Source organism: Simochromis diagramma, unplaced genomic scaffold (genome assembly GCF_900408965.1).
Source record: "Simochromis diagramma unplaced genomic scaffold, fSimDia1.1 OVJJ01000682.1, whole genome shotgun sequence".
NCBI lineage: Eukaryota > Metazoa > Chordata > Actinopteri > Cichliformes > Cichlidae > Simochromis > Simochromis diagramma.
Window position 1 is genome coordinate 2,890,735 of NW_024387359.1, and position 13,928 is coordinate 2,904,662.

The window sequence follows — 13,928 nt, forward strand, 5'->3', positions numbered from 1 at the left end:
AAAGTCACTTGGCTCCTTTGATGTGTAACCTCAGTAAATACTTTTCTTGATGATTTCAAGTCTCAGTTGCTAGTTTCAAGTCTTATTGAATACAACGTGTTTATTTTGTTCTTTATGGACCCATTAGAGGCTGAGAAAGCAGAGTACACATTTGGATGAGCCAAACTTGTGATTGACTAGTCGCTACTTTACAAGCCTTGCAGTGTCTGCTCCAAAGCTGATTAGTTGTTCTGGAACAAAAAAAAACTCAGAGGTGCCGATTGCAGGGTTAACAAACTCAAAGTTAGACCCAGATCTACCTCTCACTCAGTGCTTCCTATTTCTAAATACCAAGACATCAGTGCTTGAAACACTGTGCTTCAGACATCACAGTGGGATCTCACTCCTCAGCTGGTTGTAAGTCCCGGGTTTATACTTTTTTTCTTTTTTTTAGGCATTCCACATAATTGTATGTAAACATTTAAGACTAGGCTAAAAGGAACACACAAACACATGGTAATTTATCATCCAATTATATTTATTCCACAGTACAGAGGATAATGGTGAGTGCTGGGGGTCAGAAATCTACCAGAACACATACTGTATGAACAAGGACACATCTGTACCTACTGAAAATGTGAGTCTAAATCACTTGGAAAAGTAATTCTGGTGTCCCTAATTAAGTACATGTGGCATCTTAGTTACTGGCTGTCGGTGTCATGGATCAAAGAATCAGTTAAAACATATCAAATGGGTAATGACAATCTATGCAACAGCTAACATGGCGCAGAGAAGTACTATTTTATGCCACCCTTTCCTAGCAAATATAAGCAGCATATAAACATTTAACGATGCAATAATGTAACTGTAAGCAGATACAAAGTGTTTGTCTATTCCTGGAATTATTAAAAAAAAACGTAAAACAAATGGAAATCACACATAAAGCAAGAATTAATGATGCAGTAATGGTTACAGGGCAATTAAAATTGCTACAAATATAATAAATCAATGTGTAGAGCTACATTTTAATGTGTTATAAACCATCAAGTGTTTATAGTGGTGCTTATAAAAACTAGATGATGTTAAAATAAATTTTGTGCATGTGACTCTAATCCCATACTATGCATATATTGAAAGTGTATATTAATTATTGCCACTATACACTTTGTCACGGTCCTACAGCATCTGCGGCATTATATTTCAGATGTGTACATACAAAATATGATATGGTGCTAAAGCTGGACATCAATAAATTGTCAGTCCCACTTTCTAATAAGGAACCTTTTCTAAAAGATTTATTCATTTAAAGATATTAATCAAAACCGACTTTTATTTGGCAGCTTTGTTTCACTTATAATGGCTTTTAAAAACATTTGTAATCCTATTATAAATACTAAATAGTCATCAATTAAGAACTTTAATCAGTAGGCATGCTTTCCTTTTACATGGCTGTACGTCTTCAGTACAATACATACATGTTTCAGGTATGAGTTTACAGAAGTCATTACAAATACTTTTATTAGCTTTAGAAAATGTAGGAAGGTTTTAAACACATGAATTTTCAATAAGTGCCAAATAATTAGTTTGCTAAAATGCTGTTCATAGAAGCAACAGTGGGTGCTAACATTTTTCACAGTGTCAGCATTAAAGCTAAACTGAGCAGTCATCTCATAGACTGAAATGAAAAGTGGTCTCTTTGGACTAACATGTCCAGTGACTTATTCAGCATACAATAATGTTTACCCTTTCACAAAGGGTGTGTTATTAGAAAGTGAAACCACAAACTAATAATGCACTTTTTAAAACTAAAGATGTAGGTCTCTATATTTAATCATTCTTATCCCAAAGTGGCAATAATTGTGATTACAGGAAATATATTCTGCTGTTTGTTTTTGTTTTTATATGTAAGTGTTCAGTTTAATTGTAAGGACATAGTGGAGAAGAGTTCATTTATTATTCTTACCAGTGTAGGTTATGTAATTTTAAGTCGGATTAGACAAAATGCAACAGTTTGTTAAATATTGTTTTCTGTTATGGGCTTTTACTTTTCCATGCACCTACTGCTGGCTGAGAAAAATGTCTCGAGTTATATTGCAAAGGTTTTGTAAAATACTCCAGCTTGAAAAATAGGTACAATAGTCCTATAAAACATACTTGACTGTTGTAAGAGACAGCAGATGTCTACAGCAGCTCAAATACAAACAGTTTTCACATGGTGTGAAAAAGCTGCACGTGGTGTATGGACGTGTATGCTTTCAGACTGCATGTAGATTGAATTGTGGTAGATTGTGCCCCTGCTGTGATGTGAAGAATAATATTGCACTGGTAGGAACATAAAAGCTTCCTGTGTTGGTCCATAGCCTCAATGACTGCCAAAATGACAAATAAAATGCTACATATTTCCGTTATAGTTCACCTGAAATTTCCAGAGTAACGTCATGAACCTTAAATAAATAAATAAACCTCGACCCTATATTTCCTACATATATATCTTTACAGTATGTACAGTGACACATCCTTGGCTCCTGAACAGTGTCAGAATCCAGACGGACAGACATTCAACTCAGCAGCCAAAATGGCCAAATGGGAAAAAGTGTTTGCATCCATAAAACCACCCACATCACGACAGGCAGTCACGCTTAAACTCCAGGACTTCTTTCAGTCTAGCATATTGTCCAAGGTTTTGGCAGCACGCTCAGACTCTGTTCTACAAGGTCAAAACATTTTGCCCATTTTTTTTTCACATGCAACATTCAATTTAATATTATGTAGTCAGCAAATCAAAATCCAGTCAAAGCATTAAGACGTTTGCTCTCAGTACACACTTCCCCTTCTTACGAAAGGCTGGATACAGTATGCATCAGGGGTTTTCAAACTATGACAACCTCCCATCTGTGTCAGGTGGATTGTACAGGTGCACAGAGGTGTTTGAGAGCAACAGGAAGCACTAGTTGTCTTTTTTGGCCCTTTAATTTCCAAGTTAAAAATGAGTGGATCTATGTGATATATGTATCTTTAGATTCAATGGGCCATAGACTTTCAGAAGACATTGCTATATCCAGTACCCATGACTAATAAGCAGACAGTTCTTCATGGGTACAGTGCAAACAGGAAGAGCTAATAGCTAAGACAATTGCTAAAATGCTTTTAATGGGGCCAAAATCTTAAAAAAGAAAAAAAGAAAAGAAAAAAAGTTTTCTTTTGTTTTTTAAAGAAAAGAAACAAAAATAAGAAAAACTCCTAATCCTCTAGCTATAGTCTGTGCTTCTCAGATATCAGCATGTAGTCAAGTCACAAAGCTAATTACATTCCTTTAAAATCAGTCACCATTGTTCTAAATGATTTTCTGGATTCCTCAATGAGTCTTCTAAGTATCTGGGTTAACCAACAACAACAAAAAAGCCTTTTCTACTCAGTAAAAAGAAGATTTTAAACTTGAAATCTTTCTCATTTTGCACCTCTGAAACCAAATGAAAACAAAGACAGCAGTAGATAGTAGGAAAATTAGGAAATGGATTTGAAGAGACACCTCTTGCAGTGTGGTGGCACAGTAGTAGAGCAGTAAGTACTGTTGCTTCACAACTAGAAGATCCTGTTTGTCCATTTAAGGTGTCCCTCCCCAAAAAACCCCCTTTCTTCTGACTGCCCAACTGCTGGAAGCTTGCTGAGGAGCAGTACTGATTATCTGAGAGTTATATCCTCCTGAGAACCAGCCCATTCATTTATGTGTCCTCTGTAATAAACATCTGTTTTTGACTTATTTGAGCTAACCTACTAAGTCCTGATGTGCTAAATATATGACATTCTGGGATTTCCATTGATATTTCATGGGTTTTGTCTTTTATCTCCAAAGAGGAAGGAAATCACAAAAAAGTTCAGTAGAAAGATTGTTTTTTCCTCGCTTCTCAGGAGGATATTTCTGGGTGTACTGTGTATGTAGCCAATAGCACAAAGAAATCAGGTTTCTGTATGTCATGTTATTGTAAGATAACATAACATAAGAAGGAAAAGTGCGCTTTTAAAGGTAAACTTCAGGAGTCTACATTAGATTGCACTACATTTTTAAAGAATTACAGTTACTGTAGTTCCAAAGCTTTGAGAATAATCATCCACCAAACAGAAAAATATGCCTGTTCAGAGAACACAGAGTGTGGGCATGGATATGCATCAGGGGGGAGCACAATATCAGACTTTGAAAACTCCTGGTCTAAAGACTTCTGTAGAGTTCCTTGTTAACTATTTGGCACATATACGTATATCATTTTCATATTGTGACCAAATGTACAGACGTATGCATATCATATCCTGACATAAATAAAAAATGTCATGCACTACAGAGGTGTTCGAATGCAGCAACATAAGATGGTAACTACAGTATATTCCACTGTAAACTAGTGCAAAAAAGGATAATGAGGTTACGCCGTTGATTAACTACAGTATTAGAGAATGATTTTGGCTTTTGTGGTGGGTTCAAGACGGTCTGGATCACACAGACTGGAAACAGATGCACTCTTGTGTAGTGTGGAAACTGGGCATGTGAAATAACAGCATAGTAAAATGAGGGTGACAAGCAGTGCGGCTGCTCCATACATCCATACACGAAGGCTTAAAGGACAGATTCACAATTTTTCATGCTTCAGAAATAGCCAGATGCTCATCTGAACACTGAAACTGTTGTAGTTATAATTATTTAAGTCTATACCAAGCATCCATATGTAGAACTACGCATCATTTGTTTAGACTTAGACTTCCAGTTCATGCAAAAACACATTAGAATTTATGCTTGTTATTACTATTATAAATATTATTTTGAAAATTTGGCTTAAAAGATTAAACTAAATGATTTCCAAGGTTTTAAATTTCATCTTTGTGTCAGGTCAAGTCAAATTATTACAGGGTGTGTATAAAAATGAATAACTTTAAAAACTAGCTATATTAAAACAATTCTATTGCAAAATAAGAAGGGTTGATTTTAAAAATCGAGTATATGGCCTTTTTTGAATTATCTTCATAAACACTTTTTTTAAAAACTTTTTTAGCTCCTATTGACTGAATTTGAATCATTTTAAAGGTATACATTAAAAGGTCTTGTCATTCAGTTTTGTGCAGCCCTTAGTAGAACACCCTGAACACAACAATTTTTCGAGAGATGTTGTTTAGTTGTTAACATTTACCAAAAATAAGCATAGTGGATTCTGTCCACTATCACCTAAACTGGAAGCACATTGTGTAGGGTATGTCTTCATGGCTAGTTTTACTGTTTCAGTGTTCACACAGGCACCTGACTTTTTTATTTATCATACCTGTAATTGTTTTTACCTATTATTTAAAGAGTGACATTTATGCCTGCTATGTGCCCATAGTTTTTGTTTTTTTTGGATTTGGGTCAGAGATGTGAGGTGGCTTCATCTTCTTTAAAGGGAAAGAGAGGCCAATGGGACTCATCTCCCATGCTTCACACACACTGATAATTCAGTCATTTCAACATTCGAGCTGAATCACTTCAGCTCATTCTTTAGTCCATTTGGTACAAATACTGAAACATCTTTGTGAGTGAAAGCTCTCCCTTCCAGTTCAGTCTGAAATGAAACAGGCTCCAGGTCCAGCCTGCATTATATCCTATGAGAAAAAAGAGCAAATACTCAGGAAACACCACAAAAGTGTCTCCCAGCAGCAGCAACTATGGGAAACAAAACACCACCAGCAGGTGGATCTGAGGTATTGCAAGCAGATGAATATATATATAGATATATATATAAATAAAGGGATAGTTGCTGTGGACTGTACAGAGTCTCAGTTGTTGCTTTAATGCTGCATGCCCTGTTTTTCTGCTTTCCGTCTCCTCTGCAAAGAAAGTGTCTTGTGGGATATTAAGGCCTTGGATGGCCCAGAGGCCACACGGAAACAGAAAATACTTCAGAGTTTCACACAGGGTGGAATGAAAACTGAATGGCCGACCTGCTATCAGTATGTTTTAAGAAGCATGAACAGGACTGATCTGTGACTAAGACGACAAGTACTTTCCTCTGTGATACAGTATATTTCACAAATCCAGCCCTTATTGTTCAAAGGATCAATTCATCCAAAATACACATTTCTTTATTCATATCTTTTGGTATCTAAAAATAGAAAATTTAGAGATTCTTTTAAAATCTCTGCCAGCACAATACCATGAAGGTAATTCGTTTGTGGTCCATTACACTTAACTCAATGCTAGCATTCTCATGCTATCATTTCTCCAGTAACAATGCTGCAAGCTTTTTTTCTAATCTAGTTTAGCTTGTTAGCATGGTGATTTTAGGTGGTAACAAAGAGAGTTTGGACCCTGGCAGACTCTCAGGTACATTTTCATGACAGAAAATACTTCCACCTACATTTACATCATCTTAATGTTTAGATACTTCTGGACAAATAAAACCAAAAAGTACCAGCCAGATAAATAGGGTGGAGTAAAATGGAATTGGAGAATCCTTTATGAAGCCAGCTGACAGGCTGTTGGTAAGAAATGGGAAGAGAGTAACTAAAGCATCTAACCTAACAACCTTCTGGATGGATTTTGTTTACACTAACATGCTGTGGCTAGTTAAAATAGCTACTAATATGATCTCTTTTGGTAGAGTTTGGATGAACAGATCCTTTACAGTAAGGTCTCCATTTGGTCTCTCCTTACTTTTTGTTAGATTTGCCTTTCTGTTTTTGCATCATGAGGGTTTTCTATACTTATTGCCAGTCACTGCTGTGTTCCAAAACAGTGGAAAAGAAACTCAAGTGTAAATCACTGGCCCATTGCCACGGTTGCCAAACGAACTTAGCCTCAGTCCCATGGTTGACTGTCTGAAGATCAATCTGGCTCTGCAGTTTGTCCTGAGCTCATGAGTGTAAATGTTTATGTTGTTTGGAAAGGAGAAGGGAGGGTTTCCCGTTAGACGAGATTAGTTTAAGGCTTACAATTTCTTTTTTTAATCCTTCCTTTGTCATTTTTTTAAATAGTGGTATATCCTATAAAAGTATTACTGTAAAAGAGTCATGCTACAGAACTGTTTTGTTCTCTAGATCCCACTTGGCCTGATTAGTCCACTCCTCCTGGACAGATCCCTACTTATCGCTCCTTCCTAATCTCTATTAATTATGGGTTATTTATGCTGAACCATCTGTGTATTCCTTCCACAACCCCATCATCCACACCCTCCCATCTTTTCTTCACCTTTCTATCTTTTATCTTAGTCCAGAGATCATAGTGGCTCGGCCAGGGTCCTTTATACCAAAGCTTTTATTTAAACATTACTTGGGGCCATGTAAGCCTACACTGCCCTCCTTGGTGCTGCTGCTGCGCCCCCAGCACCCTGCAGCTATACTCATACTCCTCTGTGCTGCTGCTGTGACCCCTCTATCGCGCTCCACTTCACACTGGCTGAGCGTGCGCTCAGTCCGGCCGGGCTGGCTGGGTGAGCATGACCCCGACCCTCCAGGCTGCTGAGAGGAGATGGTGCGAAAGATGTGGTTCCGTTTCCGGAGGAAGTCTCCTCCAGCTGTGCCCAGAGCAAAGCTGCCCTTCCGGAGGACCATACGGGTACTGGCGGTCTTGGCAGGGCGAGACCTTTGGTTGTACTCCAGCTGAGATAGGTGGGAAGCATAGCCATCCAGGATGAACTGGAACAGATTAACAGTCAATTAAACTGGGTTTACTCAGCATCAATGCACAGACAGAAGGTCCCCTGACAGACCCTAAACACTCAGCGATTAATCATGTAAAATATTCATGGCCTAATTAGTTCACAATGAAACTATTTTACAACTGTACACCCACTCAGATAAAATAGTTTCATTGTGAACTAATTCATAATGTACCACAATTATTTACTATCAGACCTGGCACTGGTGCTGCATTTTCTTCGTGGGCCTTCCCACTATGTAGATATGAGATGGAGGCAGGCCAATAGAAGTGTACACTGATATGTCCTTGGTGGAGCCATAGGCAGCAAATATCCTCATGTTGGCCTAATCAAATAAAAAGAGTTTAAACTTTTAGACATTGGAAGGATTTTGCTGCATTGCTATTCCAGACTCTCCCTGCCCTCACTTACCTCGTTGATGAGGGTTTTGAGGAAGTTGGCCTTGTGTCGGAGAGGGTCATGTACCAGGCCGTCGCAGAATGAGACGATGCCATTAGGGAAGTTATGCTGGGAGAGCCAGGCAACAACACGCTGCTTCTGCATGTCAGGACGACCTGTGACATACACTATCAGATAGCCCAAGTCCTGCCAGTACCTGCAAACAATAAAGAATAAAAATCCTGAGAAGGAGTCGCGTTTGGATTAGCTGACTTCCATGCTAAAAGGGAGTGATATGTTGTTCAGAAAATCAATATTCTGCCATTACTTCACATAAATATTCCCAAGATGCAGCACATGTAAAAACTACAAATACCAGGGGGGTAGTATTTATTCTCAATAGTTTAGAAGAAAACTATAAAATAACATATATGGAATTAAAAATGTGTGAAAGAAAATGTGTTTTTCAATTTTACATTTTTCAAAACTTTCACCTTTGGCTGTAACAGTAATGTGTAAGCTCCACACAACAATTAGTCCTGCAAGTACCTGAGCTGAGAGAGTGGAGAACCCCAGCCTCAGTACCTTTGTCCATGCAGCAAGTAGACCATGTGTTTGTGGTCATTTATCCATTTATCCCTTCACTGTGGAGAGGAATGTTTTGCATTGTGTGATGTTTTTGACCTAGAGAAGCAATTCTTGTGTTGCTTCTTCTATCTTACTAACATACAAAAGGGGCAGACTTTAGACCAGATTCAAATGTGAGATATGTGGCTCCATGTGAGATGCAGAGAAAGTGAACTGCTCATATCTGCATATGCATTTTCCACCATGAAGTATGGAGAACAAGTTGCCAAGACAACATTCCACACCACAACAATCTGTTTTGGTCTTTGCCACGGAGTTTTTGTTTGTGTCCACAACTTTGATTTGTACTATCTAGACGTTTTACACTATATATTACTGCAGAGTAGTATTCCTACCAAGCATGCTGGTGTTCTCCTTACCTTACCACATCCACAGCCCCTGCTCGAACCTTAGGGTCACTCCCCATTATTGAGACGCTGGCAGCAAATGACCCGTCAATGCTGAATACAACAAACTCTGTTCCTCGTGGTACAATAGTAAGATAGCTGTCTGCAAATGTGTGGTCGCCCCTATTAGAGAAACAGCGACTGGTAAATATGATGAAATTCATACATGTATGCGTCTTTCCTTGTGAAATAACTACAACTCAGCATACCTGACCACCATTTTGACAGGATATACCCCGATACCCAGCCTCTTGCTCTCTGGAATTACATAAGAGACACGTCCACTGTTGTTAGTGAGCTCCGTGTCAAAGTACACCCACTCTCCAGAGGGAGGCTGGGTCATGATGTGAATGTCAATCTGCAAGAAAAAGAAAAAAAACAAAAACAAAACATGGCTTGAATACAAACCGTCTCTTTTTTTGTTGTTGTTCCTAACAGCCAAACATGTCAGTCATTACCTTTTCTCCAGTTAGTGTGACCATGTCCAGAGGACCATACATGAAACGTCCCGTCAGTGTCTGCACTCCATCCTCTGTGAACACGGCGTCATTCACGCGATGATTAGCTGTCACATTCTGAGAAGCAACCAAAACAGGAAATCAGTTTCAATTCTCTAAAGTCTCTCTTGAGACTTCTCTTACTGTTTTTGCTGCCAAAATGAGATGACGAGAACTTGACTGAAATGTTAATCAGCTCATTAGAGGTGCTTTTTTCCTAAATTGTTTGTCCTGTGAAATGCCTCTTTGGCACCTTTGGGACTACCGTATCGTCTTCAAGGACTTTTTGGACACCTTTTTTCCAGAATAACTGAAATCCTCTACTTATGTCTTGCTGCTTATATCTTATGCAGGGCTATGGGCTACTCTATTCTATTCTATTCTATTAAATGTTTAGAGAGGAAATATTTTCTTGGTAGATATGCTAGTAACTAACAGATATCTGAAGTATGAAAATCAAAAAACGTGCTTAATCTTTAACAATAGCTTATACACAGCCTTGTCAAAAGAAAGCAATGATAATCTAATATTTAGTTGGAACAAATTTAGCTTGGCATTATTTCAAATGTTTTATGCTTAGCATGTAAGTGGGGTTAAGTTAATCGGGTAGGTTAATTAAAGTTGGATGTGAACTAGATGTGAACGTGAACAGTATGACAATGGCTGCCTGTCTCTCAGTGTCGGCCCTGTGACAGGCCGGTGATCTGTTCTGGGGGTTTCCTGGCTCTCGCCTTATGGTAGCTAGGATAGGCTCCCCCCATGACCCTTAATTGGACAAGCAGAAGAAAATGGATAAATGGATGGCTCTAGTATGTGTGACATGACATTTTCTGATGATAAATTAGTCTTTTAGGGAACGATGTTGAGGTCTCCAAAGTTTGGATCATTAGAAACTCAGATTTTCTTTGTAAATTTGTCTTTCAGGTAAATAAAACATCCATTTTTCTCCCTTTGTGTCATTTTTTGCTGCTGCTGAAATACTTCTAAAGCCAAACCTATGCCCTCCGAAAATATAACAGAGATACTTTATGGATGTTTAAGTCAAAAATCTCTCTTTTGTATCCACATCTTAAAAGTTCAGCATTGCCTCTGTCAGGTGGAGATACCATAAAGACCTCTTACCCGAATTTTAACATGAGTCCTCTTTCGAAGCCACTTCTCCCGAGGTTTTGAAGGAGTAAATTCAGACACTTCTTTACCATCCAGCTCCAAAATACCAGAATTCTCATGTCTCATTACCTGCAACAGGAAATGAAATTAACATTAATCAGAAGAATGAAAATGCTGTGTATGAATGTCTATGATGTAGATTCTGTTCTCTTTAATGTTTATGGGGAAAAAAAGAAATGTAGAAAGCATGGTGAACCTATTGTACCAAATTTTCTGTAAAGGAATGGGGTCTTATATTTAATTTTAAAAAAGCAATGACTGAGATTATCATCCCTGGAACTATGCAACTTAAAACACTTTAGTGATTACAGCTCTCAAGACATTTCCAGTCTCATCAAAGAAATAAAATCAATTGAAAGAGAACCTGTCTGAGTATAAATGAGACAACGTCCGTAGATTCCCAGTAGGAGGCATGGAAAAGATGAGGCAGAGCCACGGTTGGAAATGCTGTCAGGGCATCAGGACAGTAAAGAGCATAGTCCATCCTCTTACTGCCCCACCACCGAGAGGCAACTACAGCAGTGAGGGGAAAAACAGACAGTCAGAACATCCACTGTGCTGATTTTAGTTAGTGTTTTTCACTGAAGGTTTGACTAAGAGGCACTAGGGCTAGGTTAAAACTGGACAGTGGTGAGTAGTAGAAAGGTTTGAAGTGCACACTGTTCCCTCTCTTTTTTTCTTGTAATGCAGTGGTTCCCAACCTTTTTGACTGATATATCCCCAAAGCCCTCAAATATCCCTCCACCGATACCACAGTGTGTTCCAAACATGATCCCAATGAATGCTATTTTAAACTCTACGATATTTTAAAAGACACGTGTGATTAACTGTAGTGAAGCAATTCGTCCATTCTTTGTGTTGCAAAAGTAAAAAAAATGTTTGTTGTTACTGTTGTTACTGTTTAGGGCGATCGCGGCTCAAGAGTTGGCAGTTCGTCTTGTAATCTGAAGGTTGCCGGTTCGAGACCCGGCTCAGACAGTCTTGGTCGTTGTGTCCTTGGGCAAGACACTTCACCCACCGCCTACTGGTGATGGCCAGAGGGGCCGATGGCGCGATATGGCAGCCTCGCTTCTGCCAGTCTGCCCCAGGGCAGCTGTGGCTACAACCGTAGCTTGCCTCCACCAGTGTATGAATGTGAGAGTGAATGAATAGTGGAATTGTAAAGCGCTTTCATGGTCTCGAAAAGCGCTATATAAATGCAATCCATTATTATTATTATCCACGACTTGTATTTGTCCACTGTTTTATCTATGAACTGTTAATATCCCTAAACTGCAATATATGACTTGGATACAGCAATTTATTTGATATGATGAATTTAGTTAGCGCTTATAGAAATAAATTAGTACACATCAATTTTTACTACTATTTGGGCTGTTTTATTTTCCCACATAAATGGGATCTCTTACGCTCATTTTTATCTCCACAGATTTATTTGTAGCCACTACTAGTGTAGCCATGATTCATAATGCTAAAGCATCTGAATTTACTTATAGTGGGCTTTGGTGCCGTCTCTGTCTTAAACAAAGTGTTTAACTTCCTTCACGCTTTGTTTGAGATAACTTTCTTTTGACTGGCTGCATCTCGCAACCAGAAGGTGTGATCAACAGGTGGGTGGGGCTTCTGCGTGCCTGAGATGATCACATTAGCAATATCTGCTCTCAGTGATATCATATAGATGTAGCAGCAAGGGGAAAGTCTTTAGAGCAATCTGAAGCTTTAGGCTCACAGGGATCACTTACACATATAGTACACTGACCTTCTTATTTAAAACTTAGACCATGTTTAATATCAAAATCCATCGTGTCATAAAACATCAGTATATATTTTTTGAGATTTTTCTGCCAACACCAAAAGTAGCTACTGAGGTACAAGTAAGCCTGATTGGGAATCACCACCAGGACAAGAAAACAGTGGTTCTCAAGGAATTAAGTTCAGAAAGGCTCACAAGAAGGATTATGGACCTCCAGTGTAATTACTGTAACTACTTGGGAGTACTATCTGAGAGAAAGGAAGAAGCCAGAGGAGGAAGGAAAGAACACAGGGAATGAATACAGATTGTAGCATCCTTCCCTCAAGGTCCTCTTACTACAGCTCCCAGGGTACCTTTCTCTATGTTCTTCAGCACCCTGGGCGACGGGGGTGCCGAGCTGATGTCAGTGATGTCAGACGTAACATCAGTGAGGTCAGAGGTCATGTCAGAAGTCATGTCAGAGCTAACGTCCGAGCTGTGCTCGGACTCCACACCGTTGGATCTCGGAAAAACCTGACGAATTTTCTTGCGCAACTGAGGCGGTGTGCTCCGAGAGGCAAATCTATGGTAGGGTAGATGCAGCTGTGACAGCAGACTGGGCCTTTTAGTGTGGCTCACTTCACATTTGCTTGCTAAGAGGATGTTTGGAGGGAGGAAATGAGAATGTCAACATGTAAACTTCCAGCTTCTGGACCAAAAATTAGGTCAGAGACACAATGTCAGAGGTCAGCTTACTCGTAGCGATGTTGGAGGCGGTGTAAGAGTCAGCTAAGCCTGACACCTGGCTGGCTATGCTGGCCTCACTGGCTCTACGGGTGCAGCGAAGGTGAGGAATCCCTGGTGATGTTGATGATGGATGCTGACCATCAACAAGAGTATGCGAGTGAAGGGTATCCACTGCGAATAAAGAGGAGTTATAGTCATATTCTTTATTCACATATGATCAATTATTTCTATGATTATGAATAATTCAAACACCAATATAAAATAATGACATTTTAATCACTCATGCAAGGAGAAACAAGTTGTAAATACAACATGTTACCTTTTGAGTTTTAACCATTTGATAAATTTAAGTCTCACGTTCACTCTTTTAACTCTGTTTTTGGTTTCCTCCAGATATCTTCCTGCTTAGCTACTGCATGTTCCACTATTTTTACCCAATAGTCAAAGAATTCTGTTTGCTATTTGCTGCTGAGCAGTTAGTGTAAAATCGCTTTTTAGTGCTTAATTTGTCTGAGAAGAGACAGGAGTCTGAAGTGGCAGAAAAATTAGAGTCATTAGAGTGAACCAAAATGATAAAACTGCAACCAGCTCGCTAATCAAATAATAGAACCTCAAAATGAATTCAGTGGGTAAGTACAGGTTTACCCGCAGCAGATGGCTGCATCTCCTCAAGCGTGGTTCTGTTGGATATTTCTTCCTGTTAAAATGGATTTTTTTT

At 38.9% G+C, this 13,928-nt stretch overlaps 1 protein-coding gene across 4 annotated transcripts in view; it reads right to left on the reverse strand.

Moving 5' to 3' along the window:
- Positions 1-499: 499 nt before the first annotated feature.
- Positions 500-13,928, reverse strand: part of LOC120718753 (membrane-associated phosphatidylinositol transfer protein 2-like) — a 66,864-nt gene continuing 53,435 nt past the window's right edge. For 3 of the 4 annotated variants that reach the window (XM_040007434.1, XM_040007433.1, XM_040007435.1), the window contains 10 exons: positions 13,220-13,381; positions 12,838-13,116; positions 11,096-11,244; positions 10,684-10,800; positions 9,523-9,639; positions 9,274-9,422; positions 9,038-9,187; positions 8,064-8,247; positions 7,849-7,977; positions 500-7,629 (listed from right to left, as the gene is read on the reverse strand). In XM_040007434.1, the coding sequence (XP_039863368.1) occupies positions 7,261-7,629; positions 7,849-7,977; positions 8,064-8,247; positions 9,038-9,187; positions 9,274-9,422; positions 9,523-9,639; positions 10,684-10,800; positions 11,096-11,244; positions 12,838-13,116; positions 13,220-13,381 (1,805 nt within the window). In that variant the 3' untranslated portion in view covers positions 500-7,260. The remainder of the gene's footprint in view (positions 7,630-7,848; positions 7,978-8,063; positions 8,248-9,037; positions 9,188-9,273; positions 9,423-9,522; positions 9,640-10,683; positions 10,801-11,095; positions 11,245-12,837; positions 13,117-13,219; positions 13,382-13,928) is intronic. The other variant, XM_040007436.1, reaches the window with a different exon arrangement.